The sequence below is a fragment of the Hevea brasiliensis genome, chromosome 3 (assembly GCF_030052815.1).
Source record: "Hevea brasiliensis isolate MT/VB/25A 57/8 chromosome 3, ASM3005281v1, whole genome shotgun sequence".
In the NCBI taxonomy this organism is placed as follows: domain Eukaryota; kingdom Viridiplantae; phylum Streptophyta; class Magnoliopsida; order Malpighiales; family Euphorbiaceae; genus Hevea; species Hevea brasiliensis.
Genome location: NC_079495.1, coordinates 112,814,072 through 112,837,848, shown reverse-complemented (window position 1 = coordinate 112,837,848; position 23,777 = coordinate 112,814,072). Strand labels below are relative to the sequence as shown.

At 34.8% G+C, this 23,777-nt stretch overlaps 1 protein-coding gene across 1 annotated transcript in view; it reads right to left on the bottom strand.

Moving 5' to 3' along the window:
• The window catches only part of LOC110633141 (DNA repair RAD52-like protein 2, chloroplastic), a 33,271-nt gene extending 12,849 nt beyond the window's left edge, over window positions 1–20,422 (bottom strand). The window contains exons 1-3 of the mRNA XM_021781641.2: window positions 19,900–20,422; window positions 19,768–19,805; window positions 19,196–19,287 (exon numbers count right to left, since the gene is read on the bottom strand). Coding sequence (XP_021637333.2) covers window positions 19,196–19,287; window positions 19,768–19,805; window positions 19,900–20,291 — 522 coding nt within the window. The 5' untranslated portion in view covers window positions 20,292–20,422. The remainder of the gene's footprint in view (window positions 1–19,195; window positions 19,288–19,767; window positions 19,806–19,899) is intronic.
• Between the last annotated feature and the right edge of the window lie 3,355 nt (window positions 20,423–23,777).

Below are 23,777 nucleotides of genomic sequence, written 5' to 3'. Positions count from 1 at the left end.
CGTTCACACGGGTCCTTCATACAGAGAGTACTCAATCTTCACAGCCTGCCAGTAATGCTCTTATTAGCCGTAATCCAAATAGACAACAGGGTAATAGAAGAGAAAGTAAAGGAGGAATTACAGACAACAGAAATAATCAGCGTAATGGGGATGCTAGTTCTAATCAGGACTCAAGAGGAGTCATTTGTTATTATTGCCATGAGCCTGGCCATACAAAATATAATTATCCGCAACTTCAGAGGAAAAATCAGTGATCACAGATGGCAATATGGCAGCACAAGATTCTACAGTATTTTCCTCTGAGAAAACTGTTTTGGTATCTACAGAGGATTTTGCACAGTTTTCCCAGTATCAGGCATCTCTAAAGCCTACCAGTTCCCCTGTCACTGCGATCGCTGAGTCAGGTAAATCCACTATATGCCTTGTGTCTTCCTCATACAAATAGGTTATTGATTCTGGTGCGACAGAGCACATGACAGGTAATTCTAGTCTTCTATCTGCTTTTCAGTCTAATCTCACTTCCTCTATTATTACTTTAGCTAATGGTTCTACTTCTTGTGTCATGGGTTCTGGAACTGCGAATCCGACTTCGTCAATTTCTTTGTCATCTGTTTTGTGTCCACCAAAATTCTCTTTTAATCTATTTTTTATTAGTAAACTTACTCGTACCTTAAATTGTTCTGTTTCCTTTTTTTCCTGATTAGTGTTTGTTTTAGGATCTTACAACGAAGCAGATTATTGGTAGAGGACGTGAGTCAGATAGTCTCTACATTCTGGAAAATCATGTACCGCGATCGCTTGTTTGCTCCAGTACCTTAACACCTCTTGAAGCTCATTGTAGATTGGGCCATCCTTCTTTGTCTACCATGAAGAAATTGTGTCCTCAGTTTCAGTCTTTATCAGTACTAGAATGTAAGTCGTGTCAGTTTGCAAAACATCATCGTTTGCCTTCTGTGTCTAGAGTCAATAAACGGGCTTCATCTCCTTTTGAGTTAGTTCATTCTGATGTTTGTAGTCTTTGTTCTGATACTTCTAAAACTGGATTTCGTTATTTTGTTACTTTTGTTGATGATTACTCTCGTGTTACCTAGTTATATTTAATGAAGAATCGTTCTGAGTTGTTTTCTATCTTTTGTGCCTTTTGTAATGAAATCAAAACTCAATTTAATATTTCTGTACTCATATTAAGAAGTGACAATGTCAAAGAATATTTTTCAGCATAATTTCAGTCTTATATGACACAAAATGGCATTCTTCATCAGTCTTCCTGTGTTGATAACCCATTCCAAAATGGCGTGACCGAAAGAAAAAATCGACATCTTCTTGAGGTAACTCTTGCTCATCTTTTTCATATGAAAGTTCCTAAACACTTTTGGGCGGATGCAATTTCTACGGCATGTTTTTTGATCAATCGTATGCCGTCTTCTGTCCTTAATGGAGATATTCCTTATACTGTTTTATTTCCTATAAAATCTTTGTTCCTTGTTGAACCCGTATTTTTTGTCGTACCTGTTTTGTGCATGATGTTCATCCACAGGTTACTAAATTGGATCCCAAGTCTCTCAAATGTGTCTTCCTTGGATACTCACAGCTCCAAAAGGGGTACCGCTGTTTTTCTCCTACTCTTAATCGTTATCTTGTTTCTGCACGTCACATTTTTTGAGTCCACACCATTCTTTCCTCAATTATCTGTGTATGAGAGTCAGGGGGAGGAGGAGGATCTCTTAATATATATTGTCCAACCAATGTCTAGCCCTCTCCCACAGCCTGTTCCTTCTGTCTCTAAACCTACTCGACCTTCCGTTGTTCATGTTTATTCCAGGAGATTGGAGATTCCTGACTCAGATCCTCCACCAACTACTTCGTTGGGAGATCCTGTACCTCAAACTGATCATGATTCTGACCTAGACTTACCCATTGCTCTTCGTAAAGGTACGCGTTCATGTACTTACCCTATCTCTTCTTTTATTTCTTATAATCAATTGTCTTCTTGTTCTCGGTGTTTTGTTACTTCTTTAGACTCTGTTCCTATCCCTAATACTGTTAGTGAGGCATTGTCTCATCCTGGCTGGTGTGCTGCTATGAAAGAGGAAATGAAAACTTTAGATGCTAATGGTACATGGAAACTGCTGCCTTTGCCCACTGGTAAGAAAGCTATTGATTGCAAATGGGTATTTACTGTAAAGGTAAATCCTGATGGTTCTGTGGTTAGGATAAAAGCACGCCTTGCGGCAAAATAATATGCTCAGACATATGGGGTTGATTACTCTAACATTTTTTCTCCTATAGCTAAACTTACTTTTGTTCGCTTGTTTATCTCTTTAGCAGCTACATATGATCTGCCTCTGCACCACTTGGATATCAAGAATGCTTTCCTTCATGGTGATCTTCAGGAGAAGGTGTATATAGAGCAACCACCTGGGTTTGTTGCTTAAGGGGAGTTGAGTAAAGTTTATAGGCCTCGAAAGTCTCTTTATGGCTTGAAACAAAGTCCTAGGGCCTGATTTGAGAGATTTAGTGAAGCAGTGCAGGAATTTTGTATGCAAAAGAGTAAGTGTGATCACTCAATATTTTATAGGCAATCTGAGGCTGGTCTAATTCTTCTGGTAGTCTATGTGGATGACATTGTCATCAGTGGGAGTGACTCTGCAGGTATTTCATCTCTTAAAACCTTCCTCCAAACCCAGTTTCAGACCAAAGACTTAGGATTGTTAAAGTATTTCTTAGCTATTGAAGTTATGAGCAGTAAGAAGGGTATTTTCTTGTCTCAAAGAAAATATGTCCTCGATCTATTGACAGAGACAGGAAAATTAGGTGCTAAGCCTTGCAGTGCACCAATGACTCCAAATTTACAACTGTTAGAAGGGGATAGTAAGTTGTTTGAAGATCCAGAGAGATATAGGAGATTGGTAGAAAAATTGAACTACCTTACAGTCACTCATCCTGATATTGCTTATACCGTTAGTATGGTAAGTCAGTTTATGTCTTCCCCAACTGTTGCTCATTGGGAAATCTTGGGACAAATCTTGTGTTATGTGAAGGGCGTTCCAGGAAGAGATTTGTTATATGGTAATCATGGGCATTTAAATGTTGAATGTTTTTCAGATGCCGACTGGGCTGGATCTAAGGTTGACAGGAAGTCAACTACTGGATATTGCATTTTTGTTGGAGGAAATTTTGTGTCTTGGAGAAGCAAGAAGCAGAGTTTAGTTTCTCGATCTAGTACTGAATCGGAATACAGAGCCATGGCACAATCAGTATGTGAGGAAATGTGAACACTTCAATTACTAGATGAGACAAGTTTTAAGACCTCCCTGCCTGCAAAATTGTGGTGTGATAATCAAGCTGCTCTCCGTATTGCTTCTAATCCAGTGTTTCATGAGCGGACCAAACAAATTGAGATTGATTGTCACTTTGTTCGTGAAAATATTCAACAACAGATCATCTCAATAGAACACATCAAAACTGGAGAGCAGTTAGGAGATATTTTCACAAAAGCTCTAAATGGAGCTAGGATTGACTATATTTGTAACAAGTTGGGCATGATTAACATCTATGCTCCAACTTGAAGGGGAGTGTTATGGAAAGTCAATCACTATATTATTTCTCTGTATATTCTGTATTCTGTATTCCTATTTAAGATTTCTTATTTATGATTTCTTCACAATTATAGGAATCAATTGTATATATATATACCCATGTACAGATTAATTGAAATTAAGGAGAATCATCTCTTTCTACACCATGCAAGACAAGGTTGTATCTTCCATAATCCCCATTTCTTCCTGTTAAATTCAGAGAGAGTGTCGGTCAAATTATAATCAATTCATTTTAATTCGAGCTTATATAAGTGATTAGATTGCTTTACACATCAAAATGACTAGTCAAGTCAATGTTGCAACCTAACCACTTATATATTGCCCTTTCACTTCATATTATTTCGATGTGGGATTCCAACACTCTCCCCTCAAGTGTAACCACATAGTTTTCACTTGACAATTAATTTGTATTTTTTATTTTTAACCCAACACGGGCCCAATTATACAGCTTTATGGGCGGCTGAAACCCACAACCCAATCCGGACTCTGATACCATGTTAAATTCGGAGAGAGTGTCAGTCAAATTATAATCAATTCATTTTAATTCGGACTTATATAAGTGATTAGATTGCTTTATACATCAAAATAACCAGTCAAGTCAATGTTGCAACCTAACCACCTATATATTGCCCTTTTACTTCATATTGTTTCGATGTGGGATTCCAACCCTTCCAAATCAGCCTTCACATCATCCCACTCTTCATCCCCTAACTCATCTTCTTTACCTTCCACATATATTGTATTTAAGGACTTAGATTTACATTAGTGGCCAAGGAAATACTTCTCCCCACACCTGAAACAAGGTTTAGGTAAATTTCTAGGAGCTGCAGTACCATGATTTCTAGTTTTGGGTGCTGGAGATAAGGTTGTTGTCTGGTTGGAAGAAATGCTACTGCCTGCAGGTTGTGTTTTAACAGTAGTGCTTGGATTAAGTTTGGAATTGGGTGGTCCTGGAGGGCACTAATAAGATTGATATGGTTTCGAGTACTAGAATGGAGAATTTGATGGGTTAGGAGAGGTGGAATTCTTGCTCAAGTTCTCGAAGAATTTGAAAAAATTGGTACTGCCTTTAAGTTTCTTACTACTTTCTAATAGTTGCTCTTATAACCTAGCAATATCCACAGCCTGAGATAAAGAAATAGGTTTCATCATCCTTACCATGAACCTAATCTCATCTTTTAAACCACCCACAAAACAAGGAAGAAAATATGATTCGATTAAATCAGGCATCAATCTTTCTATTCTAATTCTAAGATCTTCAATCTCATCTTGATATTCACCCACAGTTCGTTCTTGCCTCTCATGAATTCCTCCACTACATCCTCCAATCCCTTATCCCCAAACCTACTACAAATAGCTTTCTCAAATTCCTCCCAAAAATGTTTTTTTACTTTTACACCAATTGCGGAACGAAGCATTTGCTCTATCCAGAAGGAAAAGACTTGCCAGTTGCACCTTTTGATCACAAGGCACTCTATATACTTCAAAATACTTTACACATTTTCTCAACCAAGCCCTAGGGTCCTTTCCCCCAAAAGTAGGTAACTCAGTTTTAGGAAAAAACTTAGTCATATCTGGAATATTAGGTATTGGCAACAACCCTCTGTTAACCACAAGAGTAGGTTGATTCATAGACACAAATTGTGACAGAATTGACTGCATTTACAAAGGAATTGATTGGACATGTGTGGACTGAGAGCCTATATTCACGCCTCTATTTCCCCCTTCCTTAGAACTATTGCTTGCCTTATTCTTTTCCCCATGATGGCCAATCATGTAAGCTCACAATTCTTCCAGAATCACATGATTGCTCATGGCAATTTTTTCACCTCTGCTAACTCTTTTTCATTCCTCTGATTTGATTCTTACAGAGTGTTCACTTTCTCAATAGTCTTCTATGACACTTCTTACAAATTCCTCATTTGCTCCTCTAATTCCTCAATTCTCACCATCTCCCAACTGACCACAGTTGATCTAGTCATATTGCGATCCTCAAGAAGCAATTAGCCCACTAGTTTCTCGGATGCAACACTCTGATACCAAATGTTAGGATTTGGGAAACCCTAACAAAGAAGAAATGGGATTGAAGAAGAATAAAAGAGAGAAAGATAATAGAATAGAGAAATAGAGAGAGAAGAGAAAGAAATTGTATTTTTTTGATAGTTCTTGGATGAAAATTACAAGGTAACTGCTGAGATTTTATAGCTCTAGCTACTAAAAATGCCTAATTCCTTAACTGTCACTATAACAATCTCTATCAATATCAGTTACAATAGAATTACTAACTGCTATTGCTTTTCCCACTTATAACCTCCTCTAGAACATCTAAAAGTAGTTATACTCATCTACATTACTTCCTATCTTTATTCCTATACCTCTTTCTATGGTATATAACAGATATATATGAGATCCTAGCCTAAAGTGGTCCCCTTAAATCTAGAATCACTACAATAAAAAATTCTTAAATCAAAGATATCAAAAAGACATGTATTAAACCAGTGTTTTTTAACTAAGTCTAAAATGGTTAAATGTAACATAATAATAGAGACTGTAGATGCAGGGGGTTCTTAGTAATTAAGGGATAAAGGGGGGAGAGGGTTAGTGTTACTAGGATACCTTAGAGAGATGTAGCAGTGAGACTGAGAGGCATTGGAGGAAGGATGGGCACTCCCAGTGGATTTGATGCATGCGACAAATTAGGGATATTAGGTAGGGTAATTGATGCGATTATGGGAGCACCAAACTACAAGTTAATTCTGCAAGCAGTAATTCAAGTAAATTTTGCAAGGAGTAAGCTCTGATGCATAAAACAGCAACTCTTGCCATTTCTCGTGTTGGAAACATTTCCGACAAGGAAACAACAAGACACAGCAGGAAACGCGTTTTGGGCTTGTTTAGAAACGCCTTTCCGATCTGGAATCTATATAAAAAAAAAATTAAGTTAAAACCTAAAAATGCATAATCGCAAGGCCAGCTGCATCAGACCTCTAAAAGAAGAAGAAGAAGAAGAGGATGAGGAGGAGGACGACGACTTACCTGGTGGTGATGGTGGTTGGATCATCGGACGCAGGTGACAACACGCAGATGACTAGATCTCTCATCCCTTCAAGCTTCCCATGCTCTGGTTTTTGTATATTGGGCTTTGAATCTTCATTTCTCATCACCAAATCGAACTGCTATTCATTGGTTTTATAAATTGGAAAACAGAAGACCTCGTACTACACGTAGTTTCCAGTATACATCTAACTGGTATCATTGGGATACATTCAATTGACCCTTTAGAAACCCTATAAAGTTGAGCAATGATTATAAATGAGTTGAGCTTCTGTTTTCTAAAAATCTTCAATTATATTGTTTTTATTTTTTATTTTTTTGAATATATATATGTTTTTATCTGTAGTTATATATTTAACATTTTTATAATAATAGATATAATTATATATCATTTAAATCCATATCATAGGGTGTGACGAAATTTTTACGTTGGTTGTCACCTACCGCAACCCTCCTCCTTTATCCGGGCTTGGGACCGGCTAAGCGCAAACTACTTAGGCGGAGTTTTAGATGAACTGACAAAACATATACAATAGAGTATTCCTTGGTGCATGATGTTTGCGGATGATATTGTTCTGATAGATGAGACACGAGAAGGAGTCAATAGAAAGCTAGAACTTTGGAGAAGTACTCTAGAGTAAAAGGGTTTTAAGTTAAGTAGAACGAAGACAGAATACATGCATTGCAAGTTCAGTGAAGGCCAAACTGGTGATAGGGAAGGAGTTAGTTTGAATGGAGTGATACTGCCCCAAAGTAATCACTTTAAATATCTAGGCTCAGTCCTTCAAGTAGATGGGGAATGTGAGGAGGATATTAGTCATAGGATTAAAGCCGGATGGTTGAAGTGGAGACGTGCCACGAGAGTTTTATGTGATCGTAAGATTCCCAATAAATTGAAAGGAAAATTTTACCGTACAGCCATACGACCGGCTATATTATATAGTAGTGAGTGTTGGGCACTGAAAGAGTCGTATGCATCTAAAATAAGAGTTGCAGAGATGAGAATGTTAAGGTGGATGAGTGGCCATACTAGACTAGATAAAGTCCGTAATGAGAGTACTAGAGAAAAGGTAGGAGTGGTGCCAATTGAAGATAAGTTAAGAGAAGGGAGATTGAGGTGGTTTGGTCATGTGAAGCGTAGACATACGGAGGCTCCAGTTAGACAAGTAGAGCACATTAGGTTAGAGGATAGAAAGAAAAAAAGGGGTAGACCTAAATTGACTTGGAGGAGAATAGTACAACATGACCTAGAAGCATTACACATTTCTGAGGATTTAACCCAAAATCGTTCAGAGTGGAGAAAGCGAATCCATATAGCCGACCCCAAATTTTTGGGATAAAGGCTTAGTTGAATTGAGTTGAGTTGAGATATAATTATACACACACACACACACACACACACACACACACACACACCCCTACATTGTTTATATCTATGCATTTTCCCACATTTCCGTTTCTTACATTTTTTAAAATATTGTTTTCTCATGTTCGATTCCGTGTTTTCTCATGTTCGTGTTTCCATTTCCGTGCCACATAAGGTTGGAGGTGGTAATCAAGCTACTCGCCTTTTCATTCACAAGAGCTAATAAAATCCCAAAACAATTCCATTTACGAAAGGGGATAGAATATCCCATAACTGACCATCAGAGACTCACCACCAACCATGAGACACACTAAAAGCTTCATTTGGGCACACCACCAGCCATAGAATTCTCCCTAGGCACACCACTAGACATGAGACATATTTGAGGCAGCAAAGGAGACCATGAGACGCACCATTGCCCATGGGATGCATGAAGGGTGCACAATTACCCATGAGATGGAAGAATGGTGCATGGTAGGCCATGGGATGAGCTAATAAGCACGCAAGAGGCCATGAGACATTTTTGGGAGCTTATTTGAGCAGCAAATCACATTCAACATAGGTGCACCAATGCTTGTGACATTTGCTATAAGATAAATTTCTTTGGTTATTTTGTAATTTCTTTACATTTTGTTAGGGTTTAATGTTAGGTATTAGGGTTTTAGGCAACCACCATTATAGATGTGTGTTTTTCTTCTTCTTTTAGGCAAATTTAGATTTCAAGTATTATTATCATTTACCGTTGTGGTTTTGGGAGAAAGGATTCTTTTCTTGGTTCTTGCATAAACAAAATTTCAGTCTTCGCAAGGCTAATTCACTTGTTAAGCTTTAATTTGATATTCATAGTTTTATATCACAACATTGGTATTGGGTTATGAATTCTTGATTTCCTATTGATTTATTCTTAATTTTCTATCACTTGTTAATATTGAGCCAAGTTCAGTCATTAAAAGACATCTTGATTTTCTTGGTCTTCCACCACAAGTTGGTGTTGGGTCAAGTGAGTCTTTGCTATTTGAACCTATTTTGGAACAATCTTGGAAATAAACTAAATTGATTGTGGGTTTCAAGCAAAGTCATCTAGAGTTTGCATCAAATTGGTATTAGTGCTTTGGCTCTCCAAAGTCAGGTTTGTCTATCCTTTAAGTTGTTTGTTTTCTTTATTATTTGGATCTTTGTTGAATATGTGTCTCTTGAGTTTTCCTTTTGTGCTTTTCTTTGTTTGGCATTTTCTTTGCTTTCATCTACACAAACTGAGTCTTAATTTCTTTAATCCATTTTGTTTGAGTTTCGTCCATCAAGTTTCTTTTTCGTACTTAATGCTTTCTGCTTATTTTGTTGAACTCTTTTTGTTGTTGGGTGATTGAAGTATACAAAGTGTTTTAGAAAACACTTGTTTGGGAGATTTTCCTTCAAGTGCTACCAAGTGTTTATTATTTTAATTGTTTGAGAGTACAATTGTTATTTAGCTTAGTTTGTGTTATTTGTGATTAAAAAAAAAAAAGAAAAGAAAAGAAAAGAAAAGAATTGAAGAGCTACATTTTTCATTGATGAGTAGCCAAGTTAAAAAAAAATCGAAAGAAAAGAAAATTGAAAGAGTGTTGGAAATTGCATTTGTGGAATTTTCGATTTGGAATTGTTGGGTTATCATTGTATTTGGACATTGGTATTATTGGGTTGTTTTTTGTAGAGATTGCAATTGTTGAAATCTTATCTTGGATGTTAGATTTGAGCGTATTGGTGAGAAGTATTGGAACATATAGCACCAAGTTGTAAAGTGTTTGGATTGAAAATTGTTGAGTGAGTTGATTTTGGAGTTTTCATTTCTTGCTTCTAGAGTCGCATTTCATTTTCTTGCTATTTCATTTTGTTCGTTTTGTTTGTGAGTATCTTGTTGGAGTTTGGCACTAGTTACCTTGTTAATTGAGGGTTGATTAGTTCTTCCAAGGACTAAAGGAAAGTAAAGAGAGGTAGAAGTGAGACCTAAAAAGGAAAAAGCCTGTGTTTGTGTGAAACACGAGGAGAGTGACATCCTCGAGTGTAAAAACATGAGAGAGTGCTATGAGGTATATTTTTCTAATATTTTTATTACAGATTGTGTAAACATGTCTCGTAGAAATTGTGAGGAAGATTAAGAATTTGAGCAAGCAGACAAGATACTTGGTAATTTTGTGAAGAAGTTGGAGCAAAAGACGAGATCTAATGATAGGAGACCACATAGGAGTGTTGTGGTTCTATCCTTAAGAAATTCTGAAAACAAACATCATGTAAGATAGGAAGTTGAGGGAAGGTTTAATGGAAGAAGGAAAGAGTGGTCACTATTATCAATGGAGCGCCTCAAGCGCATGTGGCATTGCCCGAAGGAAGGAAAGGCGCGGCACATCACTGAGGAGCACCGAGGCATGAGGCACAGAAAGACGCACCCCATGGAGCCCACATGCAAGGAAAAAAAAAGTTAGGGTTTTTTTTAAAAGCTAACAACTAGCAATTAGCCACCAAAGAAAGAAAAGTAGAAGAAGAAGAAGAAAAGGAATAGCTCAAACCTGTGATTTCCAGCAACTCCAACTAGGTATGTTCTAAATATGCTTTTTTTTCTTCTTCTTCTCTTCTACTGAGTGCTCTGTCTTCCTCTCTGTTTCGTCCATGGTCCAGTAGCAGCAGCTGCACTTCTTTTTTTTTTTTTTTCTACCATGCTCTCCTCCTACCCATATGCCTCTCTCTCTCTCTCTCTCTCTCTCTCTGTGTGTGTGTGTGTGTGTGTGTGTGTGTGTGTTTCATCCAAGGCCCAGCAGCTGCACTCTCTTTTTTTTTCTTGCCATGCTCTCTTACTACCCATATGCTTTTTTTTTTGTTATTATTGTCTAAATTTCTGATTTTGTTTAATGTGAATCGTGAAAGAATGTTGACATGCTAATTCCATTACTCTAAATTTCTTAATAGCTTTATGGGTTAAATTTCTTATTAGTTATTAGCTTTCAATTTTATGATTGAATTAAATTGGGTTTATTTTCTTGTTGCTAATTGCTATTAGGTTTTGCTATTAGTGTGAAGTTTATTATAAATTATTAGAAATATAACAATTGAGTTTATGTTATCATAAATTATTAATTTCTAAAATTATAATTGGATTATGGTATAAATTGGTTTATATGTTATATTGTTGCCACCTGATATCAGGTGATAGGGTTTATGTTATTATAAATTACTAATTTCCTTGTCTCTATTTTATTTTTTTTTTCTTTTGCAAAGATGGAATCCGAAGAGTCTACTACTGCTACTAAAAATGACAATAGCAACAAAGATCCCGCATGGAAGTTTGTCCATTTGTTGAATCCAAACAATAAAAATGATATTGTTTGTAACTTTTATGGCAAAGTTACAAAAGGAAGGATACACCGAGCTAAGTAGCATTTATTTGGGGGATTTCGAAATGCTACAATGTGTAAGAAGTGTCCAACACATGCACGAAGAGCTACATTAGTATATGCAGCAAAAGGCTATAGCAAAGAACTTAGATAAATTGCCTGATTATGAGGATGTTGAAAGGCTTGGTGATGATGAAGATAAAGATGATGTTGGTGTAATTGTAAGAGGCTCAAAAGAAAGTAGTAAGGTTCAAAATATGAAAAAGAAGCCAAGGAGAAAGGGTCCAATGGATTTATATTTTGCCAAAAGTGCTGAAAAGGTGGTACCAGATAGGAAAAAAATTCAAAGATGAAGTAAAACACTATTAACGAGGCATGTAAAAAGATATTGCAAAAAGAAGCACGTAAGAATATAATTCAGTGGATATATGATGCGGAAATTCCTTTCAATGCCATCAATTATCCAAGTTTTCAAGTTATGGTGGAGTCTATTGGACAATTTGGGATTGGTATGAAAACACCTAGTTTTCATGAGGAGCAGGTTCCCTTTTTGAATGAAGAAGTTGCTAGGGTGTAGAATTCATTTGAAGTCCTATGAGAAAGAATGGGCAAAGTTTGGTTGTTCCATAGTGGTAGATAATTGGACTGACAAGAAACAAATAATTTTGATTAATTTATTGGTGAATTCTCCAAAGGGAATTGTTTTCATAGAATCTATTAATGCATCAGAGTACTCAAAGACTGGTGATAAGATGTATGAGCTGCTTAATAGATTCGTGAAGTATGTTGAAGAGGCTAATGTAGTTCAAGTTGTGACAGATAATGCTAGCAATTATATGCTTGCAAGTAATTAAGAGTTTTTATTCTTATTATTATTAGATAGTTTAATTTCATTTTAAGTAAATAATATATTTAATATTAATGCTATCATATTTGTTTTGCTTTTAGGGAAGTTGTTAGAAACAAAGCGCTCTAATTTGTATTGGACTCCTCGTGCTATCCATTGCATAGATTTAATGCTAGAAGATATTGGGGAAATTCCCAACATTCATAACACAATTAATAGGGTAGTGATATTGAATGGATACATTTACATTTGTCCAGGTGTGGTGAACATGTTACGGCACTTCATTGGTGAAAGAGACCCAATTAGGCTAACTGTCACAAGATTTGCAACTGCTTTTCTCACCCTTCAACACATAAATAAGCACAAGATGAATTTGAGAAAGATGTTTACTTCAGAGGAATAGACTAAAAGTAAGTAGGCAAAAGAATTGTTTACTAAGAAAGCGTGTAGTATTGTCATGATGTCTACTTTTTGGACTAATATTATTTATATCTTAAAGTTTTTGGTCCATTAGCCCGTGTGCTTAGACTAGTTGATGGTGACAAAATGCTTGCAATGGGATATATTTATGAGGTGATAGATAAGGCTAAAAAAGCAATTGCAAAGTCATTTGGTGACAATAAAGAAAAATACAAGGCAATATTTAAGATTATTGATAAACGATGGAAAAGCCAACTCCACCAACCTTTGCGTGCAGCTAGATATTATTTGAATCTTGATTTTTTTTTTTATTTAAATGAGAATATTAATGAAGATATTGAGGTTGTCAATTGCTTATACCAAGTTGTAGCAAGGTTGATTCCAAACAAAGAAAAGCAAGACAAAATCATGGCACAATTACCTTTTTATCAAAATGCTGAAGGCATATTTGGGATGGATATGGCAATTAGGAATTGAAAAAAAGTATCTCCAAGCAACATAATTTTACTCAAAAGCATGTAATTTCATCTTGCAATTTTTTTTAATAATAATTAATATGCATTATTTCTCATTAGCTATATGGTGGCTTACTTATGGAGCTGCAACTCCAAATTTGAGAAATTTTGTTGTAAAAGTGTTTAGCTTCACTTGCAGTGCATCTAATTGTGAGTGTGATTGGAGTATCTTTGAGCATGTAAGTGACAAAACATCTCCCTTTAGAATTATACCTTTAACTTGTTCTTTTAAAAACCATACTTATTAAAATTGTTATATTTTATAGATTCAAAGTAAAAAATAAAAAAAAAAGTTTAGCCCAACATTACTTGAATGATTTGGTGTTTGTCAAATACAATAAGTTATTAAAGCGTCGATATGATACACGTGACCGCATTGACCCCATCTTATTGAAGGACATAGATAATAGTAATGAATGGTTGATGGGTCAAATAGAGGAAGAGATAGATAAAGATGAACTTGTTTTTGAAGATGATGATTTGACATGAAATGTGGTTGCTGAAGCTATTGGAGCTGAAAAGGATGCTAGATCAAGTAAAGGAAAAAATGTTGCATTTACACCTGTTCCAAGATCTACACCATAGCAAAAAAGAAAAGCATCGTCTACTCATACTTCTTCACTTCATGAAGACAAAGAAGAAGATGTTGATTTGGAAGATGAGTACGAGAAGGATATTAAAGTTGATGAAGAAGATGAAAAAGACTTTGATGTTTCTATTGATGTGGATTGAACATTTAGTAGTTTACTAGTTTATTAAACTTTAAGTCTTTAACTTTTAGTAGTTTATTTTTACCTTTTAGTAGTTTATTTTTACCTTTTTTGGATTGCAAAATTATTATTACTTGAATGCTTGTTGGTTATTATTATGTAGTTTTATGTTACTTGAAGTGTGATGGAAAATTTATAATTTTGTTTTTTAATTTTTAATATTTTTTTTATTTTTGCACCTTGAAGAGCAATGATTGTTAGGGATAATGAGAACATAGAGAGTGAGAGCGATGAAGATACTGATTCTATGTTTCCATTAGATGAAGTAAAGTATGATGAAGAGGAGAGTGCCTTAGTCACTATGGAAGCATTGGATATGCAAGTAAAGGATGAGGTTGGAGAAGAGAAAAATGAGATAGTGATTTCCATCTTAGATATAAGAATGAGGTGCTAAGTGATATAGTGGTAACTATGATACCTATGCAAACGCATAAAAATGAAGTGAGGTGTAAAAGAGCAATTGGAGAGAAAAATAAAAGAGTGGCAGAACACAAGTGTAAAAAGAAATGTGTGGAATGTGATGGGAAAAAGGATCAAAGAGAAGAATTTGGATGAACTTGAAAAGGAAGAGTGTTCAGGACAAAAGGAAAGCAAAGAGAGAGAGTGAAAAGAAAAATGCTGAAATTGAAAGAAGTGAGGAGAGTGAAGAAAAACAAGAAGGAGAGCTTGAAAAGAAAGAAATTGAGGGGCAAAAAGAAAGAAGTGAGAAGGAAGTGAAGAGTATGCTTTATGATAATCATGTGAAAAATTATAACTTTGACATTCCTTTGTCTAGTGTTGTTTCTCTTGTGCAGTATATGGAGATGTCATTCAGTACAACCAAGAAAAATAGAACATGGTTGTTGAAGTATCATCTAATAAAGGGAATACTCTTAGCCATATTCTTGAAACTACATTATTGGGATTTGAGTATATTAAAAATCTTTATGCAAATGATGATGACTTTGTTGGTGTGTTTGTTAAATTTGAGAAAAATACATTCCAAGAGATTTATAACAATGATGGATTCTTAATTAGAGAAAATAGAATTTTTGTGCCTAAATGTTCTATGAATGACTTGCTTGTGCATTTTTGTGAGAATTTGAGACACAACATAAAAGTAGATGAAGAATTGAATTATTTGATGTGTGTTAATAATATGTCAAGAAAAGAAGAGTTGAGCTCTTAGTTGAAGAATTGTGTGTCTTGCATAGAAAAGAACATATTTGTTAGACATGCTATAAGTGATAGAGAATGGTCAAATCCAAAATTTGTGTCTAATATGAGTAATGTCTATGGATTGGATAATTGTTATAGAAGTTTGTAAAAGACTTTTGTGCTAAATTTGCAAGTTTGAATATGAAAGTTGAGAAGCATAATGAATTTGTGTGGGAAAAAGAAAAAGAGTATGCCATTCATGTGTTTAAAGAAAAATCTTGTTTTATTCCATTAATAAATATGCTTGATAAACTTTTGAGCTTAAATGTGATGTTTTTAGGTGTGGATATAATTCTATCATTGATTGTGATGTCATTTTAATGGTTTGTAATTCACTTCTTTATTATGATGAAGAGAAAATTCGAGGACGAATTTCTTTGAAAAAGGAGGGATAAAGCGATTATGGGAGCACCAAACTACAAGGAAATTCTCCAAGGAGTGATTCAAGTGAAGATCCTCAAATTTGCCATGCAAAAGAAGATTAAATGATTCATTTTAGTGCAAGTATGCATGGATGAAATTAGTGGAGTTCAATGTTAGACTTTCCATTCTCTAGAGCTAATAAAGCCCCAAAATGATTCCATTTAAAAAAAGGTACAGAATATCCCACAACGTAACATGAGACTCACAACCAATCATGAGACACTAAAGAGCTTCATTTGGGCGCACCATCAGCCATGGGATTCTCCTTAGGCGCACCGCTAGCCATGATACACATTTGAGGCACCAACGGAGACCATTAGGCACATCATTGCCCATGAGACGCATGGAGAGCACACCACTGCCCATGAGATAAAAGAATGGGGCATGTTAGGCTATGGGATAAGCTAATAGGCGCACAAAAGGCCATGAGATATGTTTGGGAGATTAATTGGGTAGCAAATCACATTGGAAGGTGTGCAAACTCAGCATAGGCACACCAATGTTTGTGAGATTTGCTAGAAGACTAATTTCTTTGATTATTTTGTAATTTTTTTACATTTATTAGGGTTTAATATTGCTTAGGCAGCCACCATTATAAATATGTATTTTTCTTCCTCTTTTAGGCAAGTTTAGATTTCAGAGATTATTATTATTTACCCATTGTGGTTTTAGGAGAGAGGATTCTCTTCATGTTTCTTATATGAACTACATTTACACTCTTGCCAAGACTAATCCACTTGTTAAGTTTCAATTTAATATTTATAGTTTTCTACCACAATGTTGGTATTGAGTTATAATTCCTTAATTTCCTATTGATTTATTTTTTATTTTCTATTTTCTATCACTTATTGATACTGGGTCAAGTTTAATAATTAGAAGACATCTTGATTTTGCTCGGTTTTCAACCACAAGTTAGTGTTGGGTTGGGTCAAGTGAGTCTTTAGTGTTTGAACCTATTTTGGAGCAATCTTGAAAATATACTAAATTGATTGTGAGTTTCAAGGCAAAATCATATGGAGTTTGCATCAATAATGATGAAGGAATTTCCCAAAGAATGTCATGATGTGATTGGTATGTATTGGGGATTTTGAGCCAGTGTTATTAAAGGCGTGAGAGGCGCCCAGGCGAGGCGCTAGGCGAGGCGAGGCTCCCCTCCGCCGCCTCGACTGGGTCGCCTCTCTTGGCACCAGAAGAGTCGACGCCTCAGGTTGGCGAGGCGAGGCACGAGGCAGGCGAGAGGCGTCGCCTCTTTCAAGCGCAGAAGAACCCCTTTTTTTTTAAAATAAAAAATATAAAACCCCAAAGATTTACCTGTTGCCAACAAAAAAGAAAATAGAGCTGCATCAACTCCAGGAGCTACGTCTGTCCGATCCACCTGTATGTCTCTCTCTTTCTCTCTCATCTTCTTCTTCCTCCTCTCTGCTTTATTTTCTTCCTACTCTGTTATCTTCTTCCTCCTCTCCCACTCTTTTCTTTGGAACGCAAAGCAGCTTTTCTTTTTCTTCTTTCCTTTTCCTTCTTCTTCTCCTCCTCCTCCTCCTCGGTTGGCTTCTTCCTCCTCTGCTTGCCCTGTTATCTTGTCGCTTTCGATTATAGATTTGCAGCAGTTTTGCTTTTTTTTTTTCCTTTCCTTCTCTTGGTTTGGTACTTTGGTTGTTTGGGTTTTATTAATTAATTAATTATTTGCTATTAATTTAATTGTTTTACCTTTAATTTTTATTAATTATTTAAATTTTATGGATATTATTGAATTAATTATTTTACTTGTTAATTAGTTGATTATTTAACATGGATATTGTTAAATTAATTATTTTACTTATTGATTAGTTGATTATTTAATATAGGTATTGTTAATTTAATGGTAATTAATTTATCTTTTACTTTTTATTTTTTTAGTTTAATTAGTTTTACTTTTAATCTTGTTAATTAGACATTAATTCTCATTAGTTATTTATTTTACATAGTAATTATTATTTTATTGTTAATTTGATAATTTAACTTTTTATTCTTATTAATTAATTAATATAAGTATTGTTAATTTATTTGTAATTAGTTTACTTTTTAATTGATATTCTTTTTAATTTAATTAGTTTTGCTTTTTATCTTGTTAATTAGTTATTTATTTTACATAGGAATTATTAATTTACTGTTATTTATCATCTATTTAAAAGTATGAATTTTTATTTTATAATTACACACACACACATATATATAATTTAGGCAATTAAGGATATGGCGCCTCGCTTCAAAAAGGCCCTCGCCTCGCCTCTCGCCTCTCGCCTAAGGCCATAGGGCACTCTATCGCCTTAGTGTCGCCTTTCGCCTTAATAACACTGTTTTGAGCTATAGAAAGGGAGAGTTACAGAGAGAGAAAGTGGAACTCAGGTGTGGAACTCAGGGATAGTTATAGATTTATATGGGCACTCAGCATGTATTGAAAATGCAGTCTATTACAAACTCAGGTATGGAAGTCTAGAAAAAAGATGCATCAAGTCAAAGTCATTGAGGTGCAAGATATGGAAGACAAAATTCTTGGGAGGGGAAATCTGAATATCATCTCCAAAGCCATTGATAATTTTCAGGTCTATATGAATAGGCAATCCACATTATGGGGTCTGATACAGTAGCTAACCACCAAGGACATTTTTTCTTTGCAAAACACCCTCTTCTTGGTATAGGACAAATGACTTTAATTAAACTAGATTTTCAATTCAGTGATGTCCTTTCTAACCATGCAATAGATTCATCATTAGTTTTCTTCTCAATCAAGTCAAGGTGACAGATGAAAGTACTTGTGTACATATTGCATAAAACAAACTTAGGCATCAATCATGGATAGAGGTTGACATTCAGTTGGTTTGTTTAAACTGAACCAAAATTTAGGAGTAACTATTATCACTGCAGACTCAGTCAAACCCAAATATGGCTACAGTAACTTCAGTTGTTGGTGGCTTTTAAATAAGCCATTTTTCATATTAGACCTTTTCAAAAGGTCCCTAGGACCCATATAGAATATGGGAAGAAAAACAAAAACAAAGACAACCAATCCAAAAATACAGACCAAATAAGGCCCTAAAAAGCACATGCTCATATTAATTCAAATAAGATGGAAATCTATCTTACAAAAAATAATCTAAACTTTCATGATAATAAACATTTATAAGCATAATAATCTGTTCAAAGACAAAATTAACCATAAAGGTATGTAAACAGCTCATATAAAGGTATTTTTGTGCTCTAGAAATTCATTTTAAATATTATTCAATAAATATTTGGTTAATTTGAAATTTTCCAGTTACAATTTTTTCAAATAATCAAACCAACAACTGATAATTTTTTTTTTCTTTAGAAAGAAAAATAACCAAACCAAGAACCAAAGTAAACGAATTTTTATCGATTTGGTCCAGTTAATAAAACTGAACAATGGTCAGCTTTCATTATGGAAAAACCTAAGCATGGTGTTGATTCAAAGAGCAAGAACCATGGAAATAGCAGCAAAAGTTAAAGGTTTTCGAGAAATTTAATTAACAAAGTAAGTTTAGAAAATAATTAATCTAATGCCATTCAAAGAATTTCAAATTCAGTAAAGCAATAATAAGGTAAATAATCAATAGCAATATTGCAGTACAAGAGCCACACCTCTCCATCTGATCCTCGTATGGTAACACGGTATACCACAGTGACTCTACCATTTTCAGAGAATATAACATCGCGTATCTCTCCACACCATCCTGCCAAAATGGATGTTAACAGCTTAATTGTCTATATCTAATTGAACTACCAGGTGAAACGGATTTCTGCAGAGCTCAGCATAATTGCAAATCCGTTACAAACTAGCTAACGGTAGTTGCATAGTACTTTCAAGTTAAACCTAACAGATGTTAACTATCCTTTAATGCTTGAAATTAGGTCTGAAACTCAAAGTAGATGGGACAATAATTTGGATGCAATATCATTTGATTTAGCAGAACAAGGCATACAAACAAGTTCTGAAAATAAAAAAAAAAAAAGTTAGCATCAAAACGTACTAGAAAATGATAATGTCAAGAAAACGTGCAAGATTTACAAGATTTTTAAATATAAAAAAAGGTTAACGACGGGGTTAAGAGTGAGATTGTGAGATGGTACAGATGGGAGGTACAACCACAAATATCAGAAATAGAGAAAAAATTTGAAAAATAAGAAAATAAAAGAAGAGAGGAAGAACAAACCAGGGGCATAGAAGCTAAGCATGCGGTTGGCATGGTACCTAGAGAAGAAAATCATCAAAATCAGTAACAGATTTGGCATTTCAAATATATAATTTAATAAAAATAATATATAATGATTGCAGGAGATAATACCAGGGGATGAAGGTGGTTGCGGGGGAAGATGGTTTGATGATGTTGTCGGGAATCCTCTTGTTGAGATCACGCAGGATTTCTGAGAGGGGGCGAGTGATGCAGGATGAGCATGCGGAAGAGAAGGATTTATCCAAGGGCACCACATAATTCGAATTTGGCACCGCTTTCTTCCTACTACCATCGCTGCTGCTGCTACTATTGCTATTACCACTAGTATTGGTGCGACCAACCGCACATACAAGGCGCAACTTTGATCGCCCAGCTTCCATCCTCCTACTCCGTCTGGGCTTGAAGTCAATACTGCCGCCACTCATTCCACATGATGACAATGGGAAGACCGCAGACGGCGCTGATTTTGCGATGAAGATGCTGCTGCTGTTGGGCACTGCCATTTTCGTAGCCGACGTCGACGACGCGAGGCTCTAATTTCCCCAATCCCGACTGGCAGAGATGATATCGAATGACCAATTTTTTTGTCAAAATATCAAATGACCAACTACTAGTATTTTGTGTGCTTTGCATACGCTAGCATAACGAGTGTTAACTTTGTAATTCGGTTAGTATTTAAAAAGTTATTTAAATAATTTTATCAAACAGCTAATTCATTATTTTTAATTTGACTTATAACTTAAAAATATTTTTAAGCTAATAAGTGATTAAATCAAACACTTTTTTCAGAACACGTAATTTAAAATGTTTTAAATAAATTTTGAATTTCATTAATTAGTGTGACAATTTAAAATATATCATTTAGTTAATTGCATATAATTCATGTTTAATGTAATTCAAAAATAAAATTCATTTGTTCTCAATTTTTTGAATTACCTAGAGAAAATTAAAAAATTATAATTTTTTTATAAAATTCAATAAAATCTTATACATGATAAGTTTATAACAATTAATGAACATATTAGCCAATTAATAATATAATAATAAATATGAAATAAGTTCACATTTTCATAATGTAGATCTACATAACAAAGGCAGTGTCATTCGTAAATATATGATATAAAATGTCTTATATAATAATAAATATAAAAAAAACATTTTTGAAGAAAAAATTGTGTAAGGTCCAAGATCGTTTTAAGGAAGAATTTAAGGATGATATTAAAAGCATTTAGTTTTTTTTTTCTTGAAAATTTAGATCAATTTTAATTTTTTTTAATTAATTAATAATATTGATTACATTAGTGACCAAAGTTTCAAAGTGAGTAATTTTAACACGTGGATATATAAACAGATAAATGATTTAAAGAAAATTCTTTTAAAAGGGCATTTTAATAAAACAATTATTACATAGGTTTGGTGAAATTCATTTTAAATTTCATTAAATTTTATAGTATTTATTTTAATTATAATCAATTTTTAGAATTGAATTCTAAGTTTTTTTTTTTTTAATCAAACCAAATAGACTTTTTTTTAAGATTTTACTTGATACACCAATGTTATGAAGAAAATGAACGAAAACTATAACATAGAGGTAGACTTCATCGCCAAAAATACTAATTACTGAACAACTCCAAGCAAAATAGTATCAAGTAAATATTTCTTATGCCGCAATTCCATGGAAAACCATCAAGAACACTTATAGTCATCTAAAACCAAAATGCTATAAAATGGGAATATCTCAATTATCAACTCTGCATCCAAAAACTACCATTGTCGTCTTCAATTCATCTCCCATTTTAGAAAAAGAACTTAAAAATTACTTAGCACATATAAAGGGATTCCAGATTCATTCAAAACCCATTTCTCTTTCAACTGCAATACTATCCTGAACCACCAACCTTGTAGCCACCATGTTTCCTCTACAAAGTGATGCTCTCCGGCAACTTGAAACCCCACTAGCTGAATGGCCATAAACACCAAAAACAGGAAAAACCAGGAAATGATAAATATCTAAGACAATATAATTTGAGCTAAAATGAGTGATTAAGAGGAGAAGGAAAGAAGTGAAAGTAGATAGTGGCTACGAGCTTCACGAGAACGCTGTAGGTGATTGAACCAACAGCAAGGGGAGTGAAAACAAAGATAAAGGGAGAGAATAGGAGAGAAGTAACTTGGTGTCACTGCCGTCATTGATGTGGCCGCGGAGAAAAGGATCGAATGGTTTGCTATGAAAGTCGGGGAGAATTTGTGTGGGTTTGTAATGAAGTAACAAATGTAAGGATATGGGCCTACGAGATGGGAAGAGGGATTTTGATTTGAGCAAGTGGGTTTGACTAGTGTGTTGAGGATTTTGATTTGAGTAATGCAGGAGATGCCAGCGTAAATGAACCACCAAACGAAACCAAAAGAAATCCCTTCTTCGACGCTGTTCGATTGGCCAAGCATCGTGACCATGCTGGTGGCGGTGACTGCACTTTTTCAGATGCATCTTGTAGAAGCGAATCAGGGATGATGGAAATTTGAGGCTTTGGATCTCAAGTGAATGCAGTTTTATTATTCTCCAGCGAATATGTAGGAGGATTTTGATTTGAGTGAGTGAGTTTGGCGTAAATATACTAAATTACATTTTCTGTTTGGTTACCAGGAAAATGGATGGGAGAAATGAAAATTTGGTTGAAAAAATATTATTAAGGATATCTTGGTCATTTAGGGATTTTGATTTGAGCAAGTGGGTTTGACTAGTGTATTGAGGATTTTGATTTGAGTAATGCAGGAGATGCCAGCGTAAATGAACCGCCAAACGAAACCAAAAGAAATCCCTTCTTCGACGCTGTTCGATTGGCCAAGCATCGTGACCATGCTGGTGGCGGTGACTCCACTTTTTCAGATGCATCTTGTAGAAGCGAATCAGGGATGATGGAAATTTGAGGCTTTGGATCTCAAGTGAATGCAGTTTTATTATTCTCCAGCGAATATGTAGGAGGATTTTGATTTGAGAGTGAGTTTGGCGTAAATATACTGAATTACATTTTCTGTTTGGTTACCAGGAAAATGGATGGGAGAAATGAAAATTTGGTTGAAAAAATATTATTAAGGATACCTTGGTCATTTCGCATTTACATAACAGAAACTTCACATAAATTTAGCTGGAGGGATTAAAGGGTTGAATTAATCAAAATTTCATTGATTAAACTATTATTTTTTAAAAAATAAAGTGACATGTATTAATTATGCTATATTTTAAAAATATTTTTTTAATTTAAATATAAAAATAAAAAGTGTCACATAAAAATTTTTTAAATATACTTATTATCGCTCATGAATTTTTTTTAAGTTCTAATTTTACTATATATATATATATATATATTGAAAGGTTTGTTGATATCTTAAGAGGCTTCATGAGTGTTGTAATTGGCAGTAATCTAAGAAATTAGACTGGGCGAATTTGGATTTTTCCATTGCCGCCTTTCTTCCACTTCGAGCAAGCTTCGGTTCACCGAACTGCGGGCTCAAGTTTGACTTTGAAAAACTCAAATCAAAACCAAAATTGATTGGGTCATTACTATCATTATTGTCCAAATATTTTGTTTTTGTTTTTATTTTCTGTCAAATTTGCCAGGCAGATTTTGATAAGAGAAAAACCGTTTCCTAGAATTCAAATACACAGAAGTAGAAAAAGAAATAACACCTTTCCCAGCTGTTGGCGAACACTTTGATGGATCAATTCTCCTAACAGTAACCTCCTTCGCAACCTTCACTCTGGAAAACACAACATAATTTAACCAACAAAGGCTTTTCGCTACAACAAGCGGGCCAAGGCTCCCACAAATCCTCAACAAGGCGAAGCACAGACCGAAAATATAGTCCCAAACCCTTGCCCGCTAAACCGAATAATGGCGTCCCTCCTCAACGTGTTGGTTTTGAAATATATATCTTTAGCGCTTGTAATCATACTAAAATGTTGTGATATGCAATTAGGCCAAGCTCAG